The sequence below is a fragment of the Agrilus planipennis genome, unplaced genomic scaffold, assembly GCF_000699045.2.
Source record: "Agrilus planipennis isolate EAB-ADULT unplaced genomic scaffold, Apla_2.0 scaffold29, whole genome shotgun sequence".
In the NCBI taxonomy this organism is placed as follows: domain Eukaryota; kingdom Metazoa; phylum Arthropoda; class Insecta; order Coleoptera; family Buprestidae; genus Agrilus; species Agrilus planipennis.
In genome coordinates this window covers 388,454-412,495 of record NW_020442462.1, presented here as the reverse complement: position 1 = coordinate 412,495, position 24,042 = coordinate 388,454, and the positions used below count along the sequence as shown (strand labels likewise).

Sequence of the window (24,042 nt, the reverse complement as noted above, 5' to 3'; positions counted from 1 at the left end):
ACAATACCTGGAAATAATAGCTCATAATACTTGAGATAAATTTCAAAAACAGAGCTAGCTATTTTCAATTGTAAAATACAAACAATGCTGCAATTTATTAACCTATTTTATTACACGTACCTTGTTACTTTTCGTGAGATTTATCCAATTCTAAATTGAACACTGTTCGATGAAACCGTGCAGTTCACATATTACCACCTCTAATCTCACAAGCGAAAACAAACGTTTACATTTTACTACGAATATTCACAATAGTAATTTACGTAAAAAACGATAAATTGTCTATATGCAATCTACTTGAGTTTAACAGCACGCATTTAAAGCACCTACACGAATACGTACCTATTATAACACGAAACAAAATTTAATGCACGCTACAGGCTACACTGATCCTGAGCAGTATGAACTTATGAGTAATGGCGTAAACAACGTGGGCGGAATGGCTGCACCATTCAGCCAGTGTTTGCTGCGATCTCTCAATTCTGAAAATAATTTAGATGTGATAATTTCTAGACTGACTCTTAGAGACAGTGCCGGCTTTAAGGTTTTAAGTGGAACAAAGCCTTGGTCTAGCATTTGAAAATTGTATTTTATTCAACTAAGATCGCTCTTTTTTGTTACACAAATAAAAATCTACGTCAAATGAAAATCGATAAATGTAGTGGTTGATGTTAACAATAATTTTTTTATGTTGACGTAAAAAGTATTCTATCTTCTAGTAATGTTTGAAAGATAAAAGAAACTGCAGTTCAATAAAGTGATAAATGACTTGGTTCTGAAAATCGAAACTACCAAATGCAAATTGCGATCTTATTTAATTATTGACTAAACTGAAAGAATTAGTAATCTATAGAGGCAGCATATGCCGCGCTGATGAGATCTAGTCAAATCGAAATCGCAATCTGCATCTGATATCTTGATGAATTTCTGACCAAGAATTAACATGAACGTTCTTTTTAATTGGTTTATGTGCCTATTACGTACGTAAGCTACGCCATCGATTCAATTAAACAAGGTTAAAATACCTTTGTATTTCGGTAGTAACGGATACCCACTAGATGGCGACAGACTGCCTCTATTTGAGAAAACTGAATTGTACAGATGTGTAGTCATGATTTACAGAGTTTAGAACATTGCTTAACATTCGGAAGGACGCTGTCTCGATTCAGTGTCCGTCTCTATCCTGCCCTGCCCTGTGTGGTTGTTTCTGTGGTTTCCGTAGATCACTTAGGTAAATACTGGGGAAGTAACAATAATATTCCACAGGTACTTAATCTTTCACTCTCTTCTGTCTCATTTTTGTTCATTCCAACCAACAACACCACCACCATCACCCATTGCCAGGATTCCTAAACGGAGACTGATGAAGGTCATTCTTCGTACCATCCGACTTTACAGCAGGGATCACCCATTTCACTAGCATTAGCAGCAATTGGGAATGAAATGCGTAATTTCTCTTTTGTAATTTAAAGAATATAAAAAGCTCATATTTTTATGATATTCTTTCTAGTGTCTCGAAATTTGCAAAGATTTTTTCAATATACTTAAATGTCTTGCAATTTTTCATCGATATCTCTCTTGGTCATTTTCTCTGACGTCGTTCTGTACTTAAATGATATGTAAAATTTATATCTTTTGTGTTTTGATCAAGTATTAGTGCAAAAAGAAATACCGGATCAGGAAATTGGGAGTGCGTTGTATTATGTATGGATCATACTGCATGCTCTTATCATGAGGGTTGTTAGATAAAAAGGGGGCACAAGAGGCATACAACGTATTTTCAATAGGATCAGTAAAGCGTGTTGCACAATTCGGACGCGGTCATATGTGAAATGGCCCCGCATTCAGAAGGGATGCGGACCATTGCTTATGTAGTAATGCACCGCGGTCGGGTTGGGGGTGGCTGTCGACCAGCAGGCACGGGAGAGGAGGACAAGACATAATAACGGGAATTTCAAAATGAACTTGAAAGAAATTTATCGTGAAACGTAATTGATTTTGGCCGAATTAAATTGTTCAATTTGTGAGGCCGCGCCGCAGAAACCACCGGAGTTAGAGGTAGGTGGGATGGTGGAAGATAGAGGGGTTGTTCGCGGTAGTGTGCGCGCGTACAATGCCCGACTTGATGATAATAAGAAACCGCAAGTGTAATTTGAATTTTAAAAATTCAGGAGGAATATTTAACAAACCGTGACGTGACCGGCCGACGACGCGTCTGTGCTATGCAACCATAATTAGGTTTCCTTTAGTTGACAAGGGAGACCGACGCATCCGTCTGGCCGACGATTCCCTGCTTTAACTTTAGCTTAATTTAATGTTACAATTAAAAATAAGTAGGTAGCACCAATAGGGAACAATTTGTTGGAAAGTAGAAAACAGAATCGTGGTCAACTTTTTATCTTGTAAAAACAAAACATTGGGTGTTTCATTCCCACCACCCACTAATGCTGGTGGGCGAGCAGTCCCTCCGGACTATGCCGGAAGGTAGGGTAGAAGGTTCTCTTCATCCTCCTTTCAAGAATCGTGGGGATGGGTGGATGGTGGTTCGAGTGAGAAAGATGAGACGGACGAAATGAAGATAAAAGAGAATGAAAGATTATCTGTGGAATATTACTGCCCCAGCATTTGCCTAAAAAATCCAAGGTAACCCCAAAAAAAAAACTTGGACCAAAGCAGACGCACCAGAAATCGAACTGGTGTCCTACCGAATGCAAGACAATGGTCTAAACCTCTAAGCCATGTCACTCGGTCTTTATCTGGTATCAACCCCCACTTGCAGACTTTTCAGAATAGCCTCTGACCAGACCCCTCCATCCCTTAGGCGGCCCATACTCCTACGATAATATTGCACAATATAGATGATTGAACAATATTATTAGCGGTGTAGGGATAATATTGAAAAATTGCGCAATGATTGAAGTTTTTTGTGAGTGTAGACTGGTCTTTTTTTAAACCACTCTTTGGGACATATTCATGTTTCTAGCATGAAAATATTGACTCGAACGACTTGTCAATCTCATTGCTAAATATTCAAAAGTTGGATTCAAAGGGGGTATTCAATATTATTGCACAATAAAAATATTGTGCAAAATTATTGTAGGTGTACAGGCCGCCTTACAAAGTCTTGCAGGTTATGCACAGCTTGTTGTTGATATAAATTGTATCTACTGGCTTCTTATTTTGACAGTAACTATGTAAATAAACTCTAAGTCATCTAAAGTAGCGGCTAAAGCAATAAAACTTCCAGAAGATTTATAAGTTTATTTTGTCGAATGGCTAACATCCGCAGAAATAAGAAGGACGGCCCGAATTTTATTTAGTAACAATGTTAAGGGACATTTACCCTTATTGAGTTTATCTTTGTAGCCGAAATTCAATAAAAATGTTATACTACCTGCGCATATCTCATATTTCGATAAAACAGGGTAGTGGAATTCGTTTGAATACATACTTCTGAAAGTTTTCAAACTATTTTGAGCTTTGTAGGCACAAGGTACATAACAAAATATGAAACGAGTTTCGTTTGAATGGTGCCATAAAGTTGTAATTAAGAGCAAAGACTGTCTATTGTTGGCAGTTTTATTGCATGAGCCGTCACGGTAGATGGCTCAGAGTTTAGTTAATGTGGGCATCATTCATTATATAAAGAGTTATCTGTTATAACGAGAGTTTTCACTGTAAGTGATGAAGGTTTTTATAAACATATACAGTGATGCATCAAGGTATACCGTAACATTATTTAGAAGTCGCGCTTACCTTATCGACATCAATAATTTGTATGAACCAACCCAAAAAGTAATGGCTAAAATTAATAACAACACATCGAACTCATTTGTACTTAAAGACAATACGATTTAAGTTATGCTCCAGAATTATAAGTCACAACGTTTAAAATGTAGTTAAATATAGGGTCAACGGAACCGTACGTTCCAGTTTCTTTGCTCGTTGTTGTATAGAAGATGATACGAGGGTGGATTGATAAGTTTCCGGCCTAACCAAGAGATGACGCCACTAGGCCTACCTTGAGGTGACATTCTATAGTACCATCCTTGGATAGCTTGTAGCTATAGTTTCAGCCCGATCTCCTTGCTAGTGTAGGTTTGACAGCACGCTGAACAAGACGCCTCTGTGGTTTTCGTAAAAATGGAAAAGCAGGAAAATCGTGCTGTCATCAAATACTTTTATTTGAAGGGGTTAACGCCGAAGGAAATTAAAAAAGAGATGGACTCAACACTGGGGACATCCTCCCCGTCATATTCAACCGTTAAGCAGTGGGTTTCCGAGTTTAAAAAGGGTCGTGTGAGCACCTCTGATGGGCCTCGCTCAGGACGCCCCGTTGAGGTCACAACTCCAGATATGATCGAAAAAATTCATCAAATAGTGCTGGGAGACCGCAGATTGAAAGTGCGTGAGATAGCTGAGACCTGTAAGATGTCATATGAACGTGTGCAACATATTTTGCACCAACATTTGCATATGGAAAAGCTCTGTGCAAGATGGGTGCCGCGTTTGCTAACAGTCGACCAAAAATTGATTCGAAAAAACATTTCTACCGCAAATTTGTCATTGTATAAGCGTAATCCAAGCGAATTTTTGCGTCGATTCGTAACCGTTGACGAAACGTGGGTCCACCACTACACTCCTGAAACCAAAGAACAGTCTAAACAGTGGATTGGACCAGGGGAACCAACTCCAAAGAAGGCAAAAACAATTTTTTCGGCGAACAAGGTTATGGCTACTGTTTTTTGGGATGCAAGAGGTATTATATACATTGATTACCTTGCAAAGGGTAATACTATCACTGGTCAATACTACGCAGACTTATTGCAACGTTTGAGCCACGAGGTGAAAATTAAACGACCTCATCTGGCGAAGAAAAAAATCTTGTTTCATCACGATAACGCACCAGCGCACACGTCAATCGTTGCGACGGCTAAAATCAACGATCTAAAGTTTGAATTGATGCCGCACCCTCCTTACTCTCCAGACCTAGCCCCGAGTGACTATTTTCTGTTCCCTAATCTCAAAAAATGGCTTGGCGGTAAGAGATTTGCGGACAATGAAGAAGTAATCGAAGCTGTAAATGGTTATTTTGAGGAGCTTGACGAATCAGTCTATAGAGATGGCATTAATAGACTGGAACACCGCTATGAGAAATGTATCAGCCTTGGAGGAGATTATGTTGAGAAATAAAAAAAAAAAATTTTTAAAAACCTTGTTTTTCTTGGTCAGGCCGGAAACTTATCAATCCACCCTCGTATAAAAGACACGACACGTATACCGGCTTGGCTTAGAGGTTTAGGCCATTGCTTAGCGTTCGGAAGGACGCCGGTTTGATTCCAGGCTCATCTGCCCTGATCCAAGTTTTTCTGTGGTTTCTTTGGATAATAGGCAAATGCTAAAGCAGTAATACTTCGTCCGTCTCACCCTAACCACTGTCACTCACCTATTCCTACAATTCCTAAATGAAAGTTGAAGAGGGCCTCCCACTTTGCCATCTCCGGTTTAGTCAGAAGGGACTAGTTGCCCGCTAACATTAGTTTGGAGGGATATCTAAAAGTGTAGTATTGGTCTGGACTTTCCAAACATGACGCCTTTGGGAATTTGTCTTTTTTTGGCGACGCCCCCCTCTGGCCGAAAAGTACCTGCCAGTTGTAGTTCTAACCTACTACCAAGTTATCAGTAAAACTCTAAATAATATTTATTATAAAATAAGAACGAAAACAAAATATAACAATAAAAATGAAAAGAGGTATTTACTTTTGATGGCTGACTACTAATAAGAAGGATGTTGTTACCAATCTATGTAGATCGCCTCACGACGTCTCTGAGATAACATCGCGGCGCTCCAGGGCGTCGCGACGCACAGTTAGGAAAACCCTGCTATAGGTAATTCAGTTAATCGACGTCTGTGAGTAGTACGATAAGTGTTGCAAACACTTAACCCGTTATTTCGGCGGGAGGTAGAAGAATCTTTTTATAGTATCAAGTTTCGTTTCATTCGATCGACTTATTCACGTCGCGTCGACTAAAAATTGATCGGAGAGTCGCCGTTTTTTCTTCCTTGTTTCCCGCTTACGAATTTGTCGTGATCGTTGTGGACGGAACAATGACGAGGTGTTGTACTTCCACTTGGTTAGGCACGAAGAATAAGGGTAATAATGTTCAGGGATAAGCGTAAGCCAGTTATATTAAGGGGTGCGAGCGTTTTGCGTTACGTTGCGTTACGAGGCTTCTGTTGTTGCTTCTGCTGCATCTGGCACGTATTGTTTAACCGAAACGTTTTCCCACAAAACACTTGATTATGCATAAGCAGCGAGCACACAATTTTTCATAAGAAACACTTTTAAGACCGTACATTCAAAAAGGGGTGGAAAAAAATTTGCACGGTTTAGAAATAGAAGTTCATATTTAGTCTAAGTAAAAGATTGGTAAAACAGTAGAATTAATGGTGATATTAATTAAATTAATATTATTAATTCTGGTTAATATAAAACTCGGTAATTTCACCCAAAATATTAAAAATCTGATAGTTTGCAAGGTGTTTGTAATTTAAGAATATTTAGCACACACTGCTCATTCTCTAGTCTGTCAGAAAACTGGTTGAGTGCACTCACCTCCAGTTCTTCCAAACCTAGGCTAATGTTGTCATCTAGTACTCTAATCTGGGGTATATTCTCTTCATAATCTTTTTCGACTTTGCGATCTCTTTTTATTAATAGTGGCTCAACCTTGCGCCATTGTTTGTTGTACGTCTCAATCGCTTTTTCCAACTGTCTGACTTCTAAGATGTCGAATATTGGTGACTTTTAGCTTTTTATCATCCATTTTTAAAGACATGTTATGCGGCACATGGAGCGTGGATCAGCATTTAATGAGCCTGCTGCAACCGTCAAAAGAATTAAAAGAAACTGCTAGGACGCGTCTGTCCGCTCCAGGCCGCGCCGAACCCGTTAAACAGAACTTTAGATAAGTTCGATCGATAAAAGGCCATGTTATACAACGCGTGGAGCGAGGATTGACAATCCACGCGTCGTGTAACAGGGGCTTTAAATTAGCTCCACTGTTAAGGGCTTCTTACACGGCGCGTGGAGCGTGGATCGGCATTCTACGCGTTCGCCGCCGCCGTGAAAAGAAACTGCTAGGACGCGTCTGTCCGCTCCAGGCCGCGCCGAACCCATTAAATAGAACTTTAGATAAGCTCGATCGATCGGTAAAAGGCCATGTTATACAACGCGTGGAGCGAGGATTGACAATCCACGCGTCGTGCAACAGGGACTTTAAATTAACTCCACTGTTAAGGGCTTCTTACACGGCGCGTGGACCATGGATCGGCATTCTACGTGTTCGCCGCCGCCCGCTAGGATGCGCCTGTTCGCTCCAAATTGCGCCGAACCCATACGTCTTGTAACAGGGGTTTTACACACCGATTGAAAAATTTTTCATTCGGTGTGTAAATGCTTGAACTACTATACGATACTATAGATGCACATTGAAACAATAAAAGGGAAAGCATACCCTTATTCGTCAGTAAAAAAGGTGTTTCCTTATTTTCAGGTTTCGTCAATTAATCGGGTACTTAGGAATTTGGCATCTCAAAAGGAGCAACAGGCTTCGCAGCAGAACGAATCAGTATACGACAAATTGCGGATGTTCAATGGGCAGGCTCCTGGATGGGCCTGGTACCCTGGTACAACACCCACGCCGCATCTAGGATTGCCTCCAGCGCCCACCGCACTTACAACTCAAATCACCCGAGACGACCATCAAAAAAGAGGTACCAATACAATTTTAGTTCATTTAAAACAAACCTGTCCAACCTTTTCAACAATCGCTGGCGGGTCGCCGATTATTTATTGACGCATTGACGTATTCTTGAAATAATAAAATAAATTGCATCTACTGACAAATTGAAAAACAAAATTTTATCTAATAGAAATCTAAATCCATGCTGAAATTTTTTGTCATACTTGCGAGCTTGTCATAACTTTTAAAGAAAATAGTATGTCGATAGTTGTAAGAGTTATAAAAACTCGAAACTGCCCCTTCCTCCAACGCATAAATTGATAAATAATATAAAATATATTTCAACCATATATTATGCAGCCATAGGAACAAAAAACACTTACTCCGAGGACATTCTCGTAGATCCCCTTTTATCTCTTTTTTTTTTAAACAGTGGTAAAATTTTTTTTTTATATTCAGTGTTAAAATCTAGTAAAGAAAACTGAATATTTCAAATACTAAAAGTATTTTGTCCCACGAAAAGAATATTGAAGAATTAAAGTTACTTCAAATAGTTTAACCCATAAATCTACCGGAAGTAAAAATTTTTCGTTTCGTCTAGTGTATTTGGTCTTGGTCTAGCATATTTGGTTTAGGCTTTAGTCTTGGTTTTGCTAGTATAAAGACATTTGCATTTTTGCCCATTTTGCTCATCACTATTGATTATTTTAGTAAAGCTGATTATGAAAGGATTAACAAAAAATTGTAGATTTTGGTTTTCTTCTTTTAAAGTTCTGGAATTTACTCTCACACAATTGTAATAAGCATTAAAGTTTAGTTTCGTAATACTTTATGGTGAGAATTAAAGATACTTATCGATATATTCGATACATTGATATTTTTTGTTATCGATAACCGTTAACTAAAATCAGTTATCGTCCAGGGCTACCCAGCTATGGTGTAAATTAAAATTTAATCGATATAAAAAGCCAGCACCGGGAACACTTGTTGTCCCAAGGCCACTTCGCACCTGAACTTTCCATTCTTTTTATGTTTTTCATCTATTAAAGGTCTTTCAATATTTATTCTTCACCCCCATCAAATCGACGAATCCTACGAATGTAATAAAAAATTCCGGAAAGGTGCTTTACTCTCAATTTGCTCTTTTTCTACTGTACTCGAGAAAACAATGGTATTTTTTGGCGACGTCGTTGAAATTCCGATTCGATTTTTCACGTGCGAACGGGGGAACCACCTACATAATTCGGTTATTCGGTTGCCAAGACGTAAAATATGCAAATATCCTCTCAACGAATTCGCAAGCCCGAAACACGACCGGGAGAGAAGGAAGGCGACTCGACGTGTTGTCGACGAGTAGTACGATCAGAAGACGAAATAAAACAAGAAGGAAAGCGAGGGTTGATATGAAATGGGGTGGAGTTTACAGAAGCGGAAGTAAAGAGGGTGGCAAGCGGGTGGTGGAAAACAGCACGAGTTGCGCTGCCTGCGGTCCCTTGCACTGCCTGCTCGATTCGGCGGCTATAAAGCGATAAAATTTGCCGATAAAAACATTTATGTTATACATTAATAGGATATTTGTTTTTGTACAAAACGTTTTTTTTTGAATCAGATTAATACAGGTTCAATAGCAAGCAGTTTAATGTCACAGTTCTTTTATTATTATCTGTCAAGGTTATGAAACATTAACGCGATAGAAGTATCTCATAAAATGTGAGAAAAAATATTTTCTTCTAGAAATATAAATAAAACATTTTTGCAACGTCTACAATAAGAACGTTAACTGGGCGAACTCATATACACTATATCTGATCAATATTCCCGAATATTTGAAGGGTAAAATCTAAAGTGTGCACAAGAAGTACCCCAGTTAACAAGCCGTCAATGATTGAGAGCAGTTACCGCGTTATCTTATCGGCTTTCAACGAAACACACATACCTGTTCGTGACCTTCACCAACAGCTGATACGTAGACAAGTCAATTATACGTAATGATTAGTAATAATCTGCACTCGTTTAGCGTCTATTGGCAAAGTATTACCACAAAATGTAAAAATAAGTTGAATGTGGAAATATCAAGCAAAAATAAATGTATTCACATGCAGAATATGCAGACTTGGTGGTCACATTGGACGGTGCAATGGGAATGCTCCAGCGGTATCACGCGAATACGCGTCATATCGTCATCATTGTCAGAGCAGTTGGAGCTTTCGGTAGGTCACTACCCTCATGTTCATATATATCACTGAGTGGTGCGAAATGGTTCATTGTACTTCTTTTCTCTTTATTTTTGTACTGGTCAGACAAAATGTAGGTATATTTAATCACTATTTTTATTTATTTAATATAATGATTAATAAAAAAGAAACACTTGGTTTTAATATGTTTCACTAATTTATCTTCTAGATTTTACCCTAAGATATATTTCGGTTGTAATGCCCTTACGTATCAAAGAGCTGAAAATAGATTTGTTTTAATGATTTCAGTCAGATAGTTCCGAAATCCAGGATTCAAAAGCCCATATGACAGAACTGCTCTTTTATATGCTAAATAATTCAAAAAACCCCGGAATTTGAAGTAAAAAAGGTAATCTCAGAATGAGGGGTAAAAATGTAACTAGCTATAACCGAACATGGTCCACCAAAACATGTCTTGTTTTTCTATTTTCTGTGACGACTTAGATTAGAAAATGAATACCAAATCCTTCTGAATTTGGGATAACTTCTCTGTCAAAATAGTATTCCGTCAATAAGTGGGACAGAATTTTTCTATCAAATGTGATTTCCGAATTTGAGGAGAACACGGTATTAACAGATGCATGCAAATGTGCATATATCCTAATTTATTTGTGTCTATGTATATTTAAAATACATGAGTATATATAGGGAAGAGTTTGAGAGTTTAATAGTCGCGTCGCGTACCATCGACGACACAACTCGCGAATAATTCAGTTTACTGGCGTTCAAAATGAACATAACTTCCATGCGAGCGAGCTTTTGCCGCCCAATCTAAACCGGTAATTGTGTTAGCGGTAAATTTCATCGCAACACTCGTCGACAACAGCCCAGCAGCCAGCTAGCCAACTCACGGGCGCTTTTGCGTTCGTTCGCTCGCTCGCTCGCTCGCCCGCTCGGCACTATTAGCGAGCCAAAAATATAGCGCTTTTATGGCCGCTCTTATATACTGTTTCTTCCGTTCGTTTGCTTCTGGTTTTTATTATTCGCCTGCACCGCAATCGTTTGTTTTACTTCGAAAAACGAAAAGTTGTCCGCCACCGAAGAAGCACTAAATGACCCGCCCCTTTAACTACTCGACCCAAATATTCCCTTATCCGGACGTAAAATTAACTTCAGACTTTCAATTTTCTTACGTACCTACGCGAATTCTTAAACATCACTATTGCATAGGTCTATAGGTAGGAACATTAAATTCAGGCATTGAGGTTTAAGTGTAATACCAAACATTTTTACCGCTTATTAGTATTATATTTTCAGGGACTCGATGATTAAACGTCTCATAAATAAATGCTGCTTTAGTATATCAAGTGTCATTGTAAAGGACAGCAAGTATTATATTTACCTAGAGCGGCTAAATTGCTAAGCTGAACCCTGAAAAGTAGTGTATATCAGCCGGGAATTGTCAGTCAGGTGCGAACAAATTTGAATACGAATAAATTGCTCGTGTTACAACAACCGGTGTAAGAACAGTCACAGTTGACGATTGGGTGAACTTTGGCCCAACATTGAGTTGCCCAACTTTAGCTGAACGGAGTTCATCCAAGGCTGGACCAAGTTAGGCAGACCTGGACCAAAGTTGGCTATATTATCTTGGGCTTATTAATCTTTAGCCAACTTTGGGTCAACTTACATTGACCGGGGATTTATTTTCTATACTTAAATTCAAATAAAATGATATCTAGAAGAATTAAATAAATATTGTGATCAATATTTTCTTTTTTATTAATTAAAGAGATATTAGCAGTAGTTTTCAAACAGGTGATTTTGAAGGAAAAGGAGAAATTATTTTAACAATCTGNTTAGAGGCAGAAACGTCTATCTCTTGGGAACAGTATAATCCTTTTTTAAAATAAAAGGTTATAGACGATTTAAATTTCTTAATTATGTTCGATACTAAAAATCGTAAAAAGAAAATTAATGTGGATAGAGAAGGTTAGAAATGAAGAGGTATTAGAAAGAATAGGAGAACAGAGGACTCTATGGAAGTCAATAAGAAATAGGCGAGATAGGTTAGTAGAACATCTTAACAGGCATGAAGGTCTAGTCGAAGACATATTAGAGGCAGAAACGTCTATCTCTTGGGAACAGTATAATCCTTTTTTAAAATAAAAGGTTATAGACGATTTAAATTTCTTAATTATGTTCGATACTAAAAATCGTAAAAAGAAAATTAATGTGGATAGAGAAGGTTAGAAATGAAGAGGTATTAGAAAGAATAGGAGAACAGAGGACTCTATGGAAGTCAATAAGAAATAGGCGAGATAGGTTAGTAGAACATCTTAACAGGCATGAAGGTCTAGTCGAAGACATATTAGAGGCAGAAACGTCTATCTCTTGGGAACAGTATAATCCTTTTTTAAAATAAAAGGTTATAGACGATTTAAATTTCTTAATTATGTTCGATACTAAAAATCGTAAAAAGAAAATTAATGTGGATAGAGAAGGTTAGAAATGAAGAGGTATTAGAAAGAATAGGAGAACAGAGGACTCTATGGAAGTCAATAAGAAATAGGCGAGATAGGTTAGTAGAACATCTTAACAGGCATGAAGGTCTAGTCGAAGACATATTAGAGGCAGAAACGTCTATCTCTTGGGAACAGTATAATCCTTTTTTAAAATAAAAGGTTATAGACGATTTAAATTTCTTAATTATGTTCGATACTAAAAATCGTAAAAAGAAAATTAATGTGGATAGAGAAGGTTAGAAATGAAGAGGTATTAGAAAGAATAGGAGAACAGAGGACTCTATGGAAGTCAATAAGAAATAGGCGAGATAGGTTAGTAGAACATCTTAACAGGCATGAAGGTCTAGTCGAAGACATATTAGAGGCAGAAACGTCTATCTCTTGGGAACAGTATAATCCTTTTTTAAAATAAAAGGTTATAGACGATTTAAATTTCTTAATTATGTTCGATACTAAAAATCGTAAAAAGAAAATTAATGTGGATAGAGAAGGTTAGAAATGAAGAGGTATTAGAAAGAATAGGAGAACAGAGGACTCTATGGAAGTCAATAAGAAATAGGCGAGATAGGTTAGTAGAACATCTTAACAGGCATGAAGGTCTAGTCGAAGACATATTAGAGGCAGAAACGTCTATCTCTTGGGAACAGTATAATCCTTTTTTAAAATAAAAGGTTATAGACGATTTAAATTTCTTAATTATGTTCGATACTAAAAATCGTAAAAAGAAAATTAATGTGGATAGAGAAGGTTAGAAATGAAGAGGTATTAGAAAGAATAGGAGAACAGAGGACTCTATGGAAGTCAATAAGAAATAGGCGAGATAGGTTAGTAGAACATCTTAACAGGCATGAAGGTCTAGTCGAAGACATATTAGAGGCAGAAACGTCTATCTCTTGGGAACAGTATAATCCTTTTTTAAAATAAAAGGTTATAGACGATTTAAATTTCTTAATTATGTTCGATACTAAAAATCGTAAAAAGAAAATTAATGTGGATAGAGAAGGTTAGAAATGAAGAGGTATTAGAAAGAATAGGAGAACAGAGGACTCTATGGAAGTCAATAAGAAATAGGCGAGATAGGTTAGTAGAACATCTTAACAGGCATGAAGGTCTAGTCGAAGACATATTAGAGGCAGAAACGTCTATCTCTTGGGAACAGTATAATCCTTTTTTAAAATAAAAGGTTATAGACGATTTAAATTTCTTAATTATGTTCGATACTAAAAATCGTAAAAAGAAAATTAATGTGGATAGAGAAGGTTAGAAATGAAGAGGTATTAGAAAGAATAGGAGAACAGAGGACTCTATGGAAGTCAATAAGAAATAGGCGAGATAGGTTAGTAGAACATCTTAACAGGCATGAAGGTCTAGTCGAAGACATATTAGAGGCAGAAACGTCTATCTCTTGGGAACAGTATAATCCTTTTTTAAAATAAAAGGTTATAGACGATTTAAATTTCTTAATTATGTTCGATACTAAAAATCGTAAAAAGAAAATTAATGTGGATAGAGAAGGTTAGAAATGAAGAGGTATTAGAAAGAATAGGAGAACAGAGGACTCTATGGAAGTCAATAAGAAATAGGCGAGATAGGTTAGTAGAACATCTTAACAGGCATGAAGGTCTAGTCGAAGACATATTAGAGGCAGAAACGTCTATCTCTTGGGAACAGTATAATCCTTTTTTAAAATAAAAGGTTATAGACGATTTAAATTTCTTAATTATGTTCGATACTAAAAATCGTAAAAAGAAAATTAATGTGGATAGAGAAGGTTAGAAATGAAGAGGTATTAGAAAGAATAGGAGAACAGAGGACTCTATGGAAGTCAATAAGAAATAGGCGAGATAGGTTAGTAGAACATCTTAACAGGCATGAAGGTCTAGTCGAAGACATATTAGAGGCAGAAACGTCTATCTCTTGGGAACAGTATAATCCTTTTTTAAAATAAAAGGTTATAGACGATTTAAATTTCTTAATTATGTTCGATACTAAAAATCGTAAAAAGAAAATTAATGTGGATAGAGAAGGTTAGAAATGAAGAGGTATTAGAAAGAATAGGAGAACAGAGGACTCTATGGAAGTCAATAAGAAATAGGCGAGATAGGTTAGTAGAACATCTTAACAGGCATGAAGGTCTAGTCGAAGACATATTAGAGGCAGAAACGTCTATCTCTTGGGAACAGTATAATCCTTTTTTAAAATAAAAGGTTATAGACGATTTAAATTTCTTAATTATGTTCGATACTAAAAATCGTAAAAAGAAAATTAATGTGGATAGAGAAGGTTAGAAATGAAGAGGTATTAGAAAGAATAGGAGAACAGAGGACTCTATGGAAGTCAATAAGAAATAGGCGAGATAGGTTAGTAGAACATCTTAACAGGCATGAAGGTCTAGTCGAAGACATATTAGAGGCAGAAACGTCTATCTCTTGGGAACAGTATAATCCTTTTTTAAAATAAAAGGTTATAGACGATTTAAATTTCTTAATTATGTTCGATACTAAAAATCGTAAAAAGAAAATTAATGTGGATAGAGAAGGTTAGAAATGAAGAGGTATTAGAAAGAATAGGAGAACAGAGGACTCTATGGAAGTCAATAAGAAATAGGCGAGATAGGTTAGTAGAACATCTTAACAGGCATGAAGGTCTAGTCGAAGACATATTAGAGGCAGAAACGTCTATCTCTTGGGAACAGTATAATCCTTTTTTAAAATAAAAGGTTATAGACGATTTAAATTTCTTAATTATGTTCGATACTAAAAATCGTAAAAAGAAAATTAATGTGGATAGAGAAGGTTAGAAATGAAGAGGTATTAGAAAGAATAGGAGAACAGAGGACTCTATGGAAGTCAATAAGAAATAGGCGAGATAGGTTAGTAGAACATCTTAACAGGCATGAAGGTCTAGTCGAAGACATATTAGAGGCAGAAACGTCTATCTCTTGGGAACAGTATAATCCTTTTTTAAAATAAAAGGTTATAGACGATTTAAATTTCTTAATTATGTTCGATACTAAAAATCGTAAAAAGAAAATTAATGTGGATAGAGAAGGTTAGAAATGAAGAGGTATTAGAAAGAATAGGAGAACAGAGGACTCTATGGAAGTCAATAAGAAATAGGCGAGATAGGTTAGTAGAACATCTTAACAGGCATGAAGGTCTAGTCGAAGACATATTAGAGGCAGAAACGTCTATCTCTTGGGAACAGTATAATCCTTTTTTAAAATAAAAGGTTATAGACGATTTAAATTTCTTAATTATGTTCGATACTAAAAATCGTAAAAAGAAAATTAATGTGGATAGAGAAGGTTAGAAATGAAGAGGTATTAGAAAGAATAGGAGAACAGAGGACTCTATGGAAGTCAATAAGAAATAGGCGAGATAGGTTAGTAGAACATCTTAACAGGCATGAAGGTCTAGTCGAAGACATATTAGAGGCAGAAACGTCTATCTCTTGGGAACAGTATAATCCTTTTTTAAAATAAAAGGTTATAGACGATTTAAATTTCTTAATTATGTTCGATACTAAAAATCGTAAAAAGAAAATTAATGTGGATAGAGAAGGTTAGAAATGAAGAGGTATTAGAAAGAATAGGAGAACAGAGGACTCTATGGAAGTCAATAAGAAATAGGCGAGATAGGTTAGTAGAACATCTTAACAGGCATGAAGGTCTAGTCGAAGACATATTAGAGGCAGAAACGTCTATCTCTTGGGAACAGTATAATCCTTTTTTAAAATAAAAGGTTATAGACGATTTAAATTTCTTAATTATGTTCGATACTAAAAATCGTAAAAAGAAAATTAATGTGGATAGAGAAGGTTAGAAATGAAGAGGTATTAGAAAGAATAGGAGAACAGAGGACTCTATGGAAGTCAATAAGAAATAGGCGAGATAGGTTAGTAGAACATCTTAACAGGCATGAAGGTCTAGTCGAAGACATATTAGAGGCAGAAACGTCTATCTCTTGGGAACAGTATAATCCTTTTTTAAAATAAAAGGTTATAGACGATTTAAATTTCTTAATTATGTTCGATACTAAAAATCGTAAAAAGAAAATTAATGTGGATAGAGAAGGTTAGAAATGAAGAGGTATTAGAAAGAATAGGAGAACAGAGGACTCTATGGAAGTCAATAAGAAATAGGCGAGATAGGTTAGTAGAACATCTTAACAGGCATGAAGGTCTAGTCGAAGACATATTAGAGGCAGAAACGTCTATCTCTTGGGAACAGTATAATCCTTTTTTAAAATAAAAGGTTATAGACGATTTAAATTTCTTAATTATGTTCGATACTAAAAATCGTAAAAAGAAAATTAATGTGGATAGAAAAGGTTAGAAATGAAGAGGTATTAGAAAGAATAGGAGAACAATCTACTGCTTTGTTTAATTTCAGCGAAATAGTGCAACTGAAATGTTTGCTCATTTGAAATAGCGACGTCCCGATTTAATAACATAAAAAAGCAATATTATTATATAATTCTATCGTAGTTAGAATATGTTTTAATTTAACAGAAATTTAAAATGCTTCTTACATCCTACGGAATGAGATTATCCCTTGATTCAAACAATCTCCCACCCTTCCTCAGATCTGTTTTCAGACTCCAAAACGAAAACATTTACCTTGGGCATTGGCAACGCTCATTACGGGATTGTTACTTATCTAAATTAAGCACTATTTTCAAGTAGCAATCTGCAACAAAAATAGAAAAGAGGAAAGAACGAAAAGAAACGAACCACCATCATCGGGAGAAACGTTGGCGGCTCGTATTCACCTCTTTTAAGTAATGAGAAAACGGCATTAAGTTTCATTGATGTTGCAAATGAAGGGCGGTCTCTGTGTTGCTCTTTTCGTACAGCGCCGCGGCTTTGATGACGAGAGGCCTGCTCCCATTAACTTTTAGGGCAAAGCGAAAAGGGCCTGAACAAGCACCGTACGCAGGAATGAGCAGGAAAAATTAATACGAACGGAGCAACGAGCGCAACGTCGCGGCGACAGCGCAGCAACGGCGACGCGACGCGAAGCGACCCTATGCGGCGCGGCGGTCTCCGTTTGCAGAAAAACACATAGTAATGGTCTCTAAAAGCTACTGTTAACGAAGGACGAACTCGACATTTACGCCAGTGTTTTAAGATAAAGTGCAACAGAATGCAAAAGGATAGTTTTATGCGATGTACACTTTCACAAGTATCTGTATGTCTGTCCTCCTACTGGATAAATTGTAACACCTCTGCAAAAGCCTCTTGTAGTTAACATAGGATTAAATATTATATTGCTTTTTTTTAATGAGACATAAGTCCTACGTGTAATTTAAATATACGTTTGGGGTTGCCACTTCAAGTGTTCTATTCCATTCCTCAATACGGTTGGCTTAAATATGCGGCGTGACACGCCCGTAATCAGCTACTATAGTTGGGATGTTCAGAATTGGTATAATCCACAATAAAATTGTCGTATTTACTCTGTTCTTACTGACTAGTCTAAATCGGTTCCTAACACAATGCATACTTTTACTCACGACAGACGTAAGGAATGCAATAAACATAGAAAAGAGATGTCAGGTAGGACTTGCAGCGGACACTAATAAAAAATAGTACATTACGTATCGAGGGAAGAAACAGGGTTTTTTCGGCTCGGGTGGCAAACATGCAGTCTGAGATAACCCAATACTACTATTTTTTGTGATGTTTGTGCGGAAAGCTCGTCATTAAATTGATAGTTGGTGAAGTAAGAGTAAATGACTTAGAGGTTAGAAAGACATTGTCATTGAACAACTGATTTCTGCGCATGCCCATAAACCTCAGCGCATGCGCTCAAAAGACTAATTTCATTTCCTCCCGACTAAAACACGACTGAAAAGAGGCCATTTCTTCCCTATTTCGTAGCATGCAAAACGAGCTTTCCGCGCTAGCATGACAAAAAAGGAATAACATTACACCAATTAATATGTAATAGAAAGAGATACAGACTAACAGAATTTGAACATGTTGCCAACAACGGATTTTAAAGAAAGTTCAACAGGCAAAAACGCAGTAAACGACTGCAGTCCCAAGTGGAAACACGAAAGAAGGTACATCCTAACAGATAATTTATTGCGAATTGTACCAATTTTGATCGTCTGAATTATTTCTCTATTTTTTTGCGCTTCTAGAGTTTGGAAAAAGTGTATCGATCAAAAGTCGAAATGTTAGTTTTGTAAGGGTTTTGGACATGTGCAAACGACTAAACGTAGGACTGTGTAACTAACGGAACTAATTCAATCCTAACCTAACCTAACAGTTAAATTTTTTTTAGTCATTTTTGTCTTTTGTGTGAAAAATCATATATTGTCATAAGAATATAGGTTCTAGAAAAAATTGAAAAGAGATGAATGAAATTATAGTGTGTTCAAAATTGAAAAAACTCAAAAACTAGATACAAGCACGGTAGAGACTTAAAATGTAGGGATGTTACAAAGATAGAAGAGTGATACTTAGTTTGTAGAAAGAGCAACAGACAGTGGAAGTAAAAATTAGGAAGAGAGTCAGACAGGGATGCACACTGTCACCGCTACTTTTTAATCTATACATCGAAGACGCGATCAACATCATCAAAGACAGTACAACTGTAGGGATAGATATACTGGGGCAAAAGATTAGTATGCTTGGATTTGCAGAAGATATATCAGTATTAGCATCTAGCTAGGAGGACTTAGAGATAGCTTTAAATAAAATGGAAGCGGTACTAACAGGTCAGTACTGTATGAAAGTAAGTAAAACTAAAATACTAATATGCAAGGGAAGAATAAGTAGGGAAAGAGCGAATATAAAGATAGGAGATGAAAAATTAAAAGAAGTGGCTGATTTTAAATATCTAGGAAGTCAGATAAGTCAGGACGGAAGGAGTAGTAGGGATATAAAGCAGAGGATGGCACAGGGTCGTGTCGCCTTTAATAAAAAGAAGTCACTTCTATGCACGCCAACGGTTAATTTAGAAATTCAAAAAAGTTTGTTAAAGGTGTAAGTTTGAGCGCGGCGGATAAGAAAAGGTTAGAAGCTTTCGAAATGTGGTGTTATAGGCGAATGATGACGATAACACGGGTAGAAAAGGTTAGAAATGAAGAGGTATTAGAAAGAATAGGAGAACAGAGGACTGTACGGAAGTCAATCAAAAATAGGTGAGATAGGTTGGTAGGACACCTTATCAGGCATGAAGGTCTAGTCAGAGACATATTAGAGGCAGAAACAGGAGTTAGGAGGGGTAGAGGTAGACCTAGGTTAGATTACTGTTCGCAAATAGTTAAGGATGTGGGCTGTTCTAGTTTTAGCTAAATGCGAAGTTTAGCTCAGGATATGAAAGAGTGGAGGTACGTGTCCAACCAGTCTTAGGACTGACGACCTTATGATGATGAGAGACTACAAATTATTTAATCATTAAGTTTGCAATGATTCGACTAAATCAGCGTATCAGCTTGGAGACCAATTATAATTCAACTACAAACTGTACAGAAACAACAAAACTATGCCTACATATGTTATTTAACGCAAGTACACACCGAAAGCTATTATAGTATATGATTGAACTCTCCAATCTTTGATATCAAAATATTTATCATTGTATGCAAATGGTGTTTATTCGGCGAGTAACAAGCGTGCTTGTACCGCTACCTTCATAGACGGCACCAGGTCACTTTGTTCGTTCGTTTCTCACTTACACTCGTTTCTGTCACTCGATGGAACATTGAACGGCAGCACCGGTAACAACCCCGTTCAAGCACCAGCGGGGTCGAAAAGAGTAAACATTTCAAGCTTGGAACGAGCTGTGTTGACGCATGTTTTCGAGCCTGATGGAATTATTGATCTTCTCATATTGAAAGCCAGCTTGAAGCCATCGGCTTATTCATGAATTTAAACTGATATTTCAAGGCGAGATCTTGCCTCCATTACGTTTCGAAAGCAAGAGAATCCAATGTTTAATCAAGGGTATCTAATTAGATAACCGAACAATTGCCGACCGTAGTTCTCAACTCATTCGGTTTAAGAAAAATAACTATAAAATTTTCACCATTTAAATATAAAATCAATTCATTTTTTATACCCGGATTACCGCGAATGTCCTTTACATATTAAAATAATTCTTACATAACAAATCTTTAAATACATTACCTTTTTCAAATTAAGTTTTGGCGAATATTGCTTTAAGGCGTTAATGAGCTAAAATTCAGGACACTATAAGTTTTGAGTGTAGGAATCCATAATCCAATTTAAGCCTTAGCAAAACGGTCTGGACTTCACTGTTTTTCCACAATCCGAACTTTTTGACTAGGTACTAAGTAAATATTTTTGACTCACAAATTGAAGAAAATGTATCACCTTTAATGTAAACAAGAATGATGGTCAAAAATCAAAAGTTATGGTAAATGTCTAGATGATGGGTGGGATCGAAAGAGGTCTCCCCCACCACTGTACCATAAAAAGTNTCATGCTAAAATTTTATTTTTAACGGATCAAAAGCTGTATATCATGATGTTTGGGTCGTCAGCCTCCACTCTTTCCTATCCTCTAATTATCCTCCATTTCTCTAAAATTACAACATCCGACATCTTCTTGCTTCTAATATACCTGTAGTTAGCCCTCTATGTCTCAGAAGGTGCCATACCATTCCATCTCTCCTTTTGCTTATTGACTCTTTACTGCCCTTTATTCTCCTACTTTTTCTAATACCACCTCATTCCTAGCCTTTTCTATTTTTAACTTTTCCTTGTCAGATAAAAAGATTTGTCGACATGATTCATGTGTTGAGGTTTACCCCGTTATTCTCTCCAGTAGTCCCAGGTTGTCTAGAACCAACATTTATCCCTACCATTCATACAACCAGGAATGCTAAAGGAAATCCCAAATTTGCAGGGCTCTTAATCGGGGTTCATCAAGGTACTGCAATCTAACCTTACTATTCATCCGGCACGGTATATTGAAAAGAAATCCACGTGCTTGTTTCTTTTATTAGATTCCCATTTCTCCGGCTTCTTCCCTGACAGGTTAACACTATCGGGCAACTAAATTTGTCCAAACTATTTAAATTTGTTTCGACCATTTGTAACTGGAACATGGATTATCACCCTGACCATATGTTGATCTTTACTGCTTTACTTTACCGAAAACCGTTCTTGAAATAGCGAAGGATGTATGACGTATGAATTTGCGTCGCACCTGTACTGATTATTATGAAAATTCAAAATTAGGTTCCGCGCGAAATAAATTTGTAATCAACTAAAACCCTATGAACAAAATTAGACTATGCAGTACTTGGTGCACAGCTTGCACTCGCTGCAAATAGTGTAACAATGCAATAAATGTTCCTTTAAAATTTCCCTTTCGTTAAAAGTTGGGCGCACTCAACTAGTATGTAATAAATATTTAATGAACCTTGCATTTACATTCATCTTTCAATTTAGTTAGTCGATAAAATTTAACTTTATGCATCGATCGGAATTCATGTTTACATCGTATATGTAAGCAGTAGTTAGAGACATTTCTTTGTGCGTTGGTAGTCATTGTTAGAATACAGGGTTTGTCCGGAAAGTAATAGGACTGAGTCGATTAAAAAAGAATTCTTGAGCCAATCGTTACAATTCTTTAAAAACTTTCAAAATATGCTCCTTCTGCGTTGATGCAGCGCTTCCAGCGCGATTTCCAAGCATTGAAGGCGTCACGGAAGGCATTCTCCGGAATAGCCTTAAGAGCCGCGGTGCATGCTGCTTGGATCCCCTCTGTCGTCTCAAAATGCTTGCCTTTCATCGGCCTTTTCAGGCAAGCAAACAAAAAAAGTCCGAGGGGCCACATCTGGGCTGTAGAGCGGCTGCGGAAGCGTTGGGATGCCGGCCTTGGTCAGGTAGCTGTCCACAAGACAGGCGGTGTGAGCCGGGACGTTGTCGTGGTGCAACTTCGAGTCGGCTGCGATGTCTTGTCGGACCCGATTGACCCTTCGTTTGAGTCTCTTGAGCATTTCCACGTAAAACCTGGCGCTGACGGTTTGTCCAGGAGGAACAAATTCGTGGTGGACGATGCCTTTTATGTCAAAAAAGACAATGAGCATCGTTTTCACTTTGGATTTACTCATTCTTCCCTCTTTTGGGCGAGAAGACGCCGGCGTGTGCCACTCGGAAGATTGCCTCTTTGTCTCGGGATCATAATCAAAGATCCATGACTCGTTACCTGTGATTACGTTATTCAAAAATTGGGGGTCACTTTCACACTTGTTTAAATTTTCTTGGCACACTTCCACTCGCCGTAATTTCTGGTCGTCAGTGAGCACTTTTGGGACCATCTTCACGTACACCTTGCGCATGTTTAAATGCTCCGTCACAATGTCATGAACCACAGATTTTGGTAAATTTAATATCTGGGCAATTAAACGAATACTTAGTCGACAGTCTGAGTTCAAAACTTCGCACATATTGTCGATTTTTGTCGAAGTCGAAGGTCTTCCCGCACGGTCTTCATCGGCGACCTCTTCCGGGCCCTCTGAAAAGGCCCGGTGCCACCGAAACACACCACTTCTTGCTAAAGCAACATCTGGGTAAGCCTGCTTGATCATATCAAACGTCTCTGTCGCAGATTTACCGAGTTTCACACAGAATTTAATCGCGTACCTCTGCTCTAACGAACGCTGCATTTTCGGCTTGCTCCACTCACAGAAACACGTCGCGCGAAAATGCCTGTTCTAACTCTCCAGGTACTCGGAGACAACTCACCAGCCGCTCGTTCGTTAGCTAGGAATGCCCTCTACCGAATCCAGTCGGTGCGCACATGCTCCGAAGTATAGTCGCGGCGGAAGGAAATCAGTCCTATTACTTTCCGGACAAACCCTGTATTTGGCGAGCATTGAATGGTCATTTTCTATTCTTATGCAATCGGCGCATGCATCTAATATAAAACACGCATCATAGAAGCATATTTTGTGAGCTGACAAATAAACTATGATATAGTTTCAAATCACAGTCCGTATTAAATTGTCTTTCATTTATATTTCATTTGAACCTATTGTTCGTCAAATGGCATTGTATGGTTTTGTATTGTGCTTGTAATTATAATTATGGTAGGTGACATAGGATTAATATTAGTTTGAAAAGTTTAATTACATGCGTGTTAAACATTCATGATTTTATTGTTGTTTCATTCCACACTCATCATTATCATACATAAATCAAGCAAGCTTAAAACATAAACAAACTACAATCAAACATAAAACAGGTGTAATAATTTTTTTCTGTCGACTTGATGCCAGATTAATAACGGTAACACGTAAGAATGCATGCAAGTTGCACTTAATAAATTTCAATCGAATTTTTAAACGTAATAACTATTACAAAGAATGTTTATATGCTAGGTGAGTTACAAGTAATGCAGGAAATGTGTATGTATTCATAACAAAGATGCCAATAAAGACGATTATCATCAACCAGCAGAATTAGAGCACGAAGTACGCACAGGGTGATTCACGAAGTATTCACGCTATTCAAGAAGTGTCTTGTAGAGGTCATTTGAAGTAAAAAAATTCATATTAACGAGGGTTTTCAACATATTTTGAAATTGAAGGTGTGTGTGGGGGGGGTATGGGG

General features: G+C 37.3%; 1 protein-coding gene across 1 annotated transcript in view; it reads left to right on the top strand.

Moving 5' to 3' along the window:
• Positions 1-24,042, top strand: part of LOC108744433 (paired box protein Pax-6-like) — a 91,008-nt gene that overhangs the window by 38,993 nt on the left and 27,973 nt on the right. Inside the window, exon 5 of the mRNA XM_018480188.1 lies at positions 7,558-7,777. Coding sequence (XP_018335690.1) covers positions 7,558-7,777 — 220 coding nt within the window. The remainder of the gene's footprint in view (positions 1-7,557; positions 7,778-24,042) is intronic.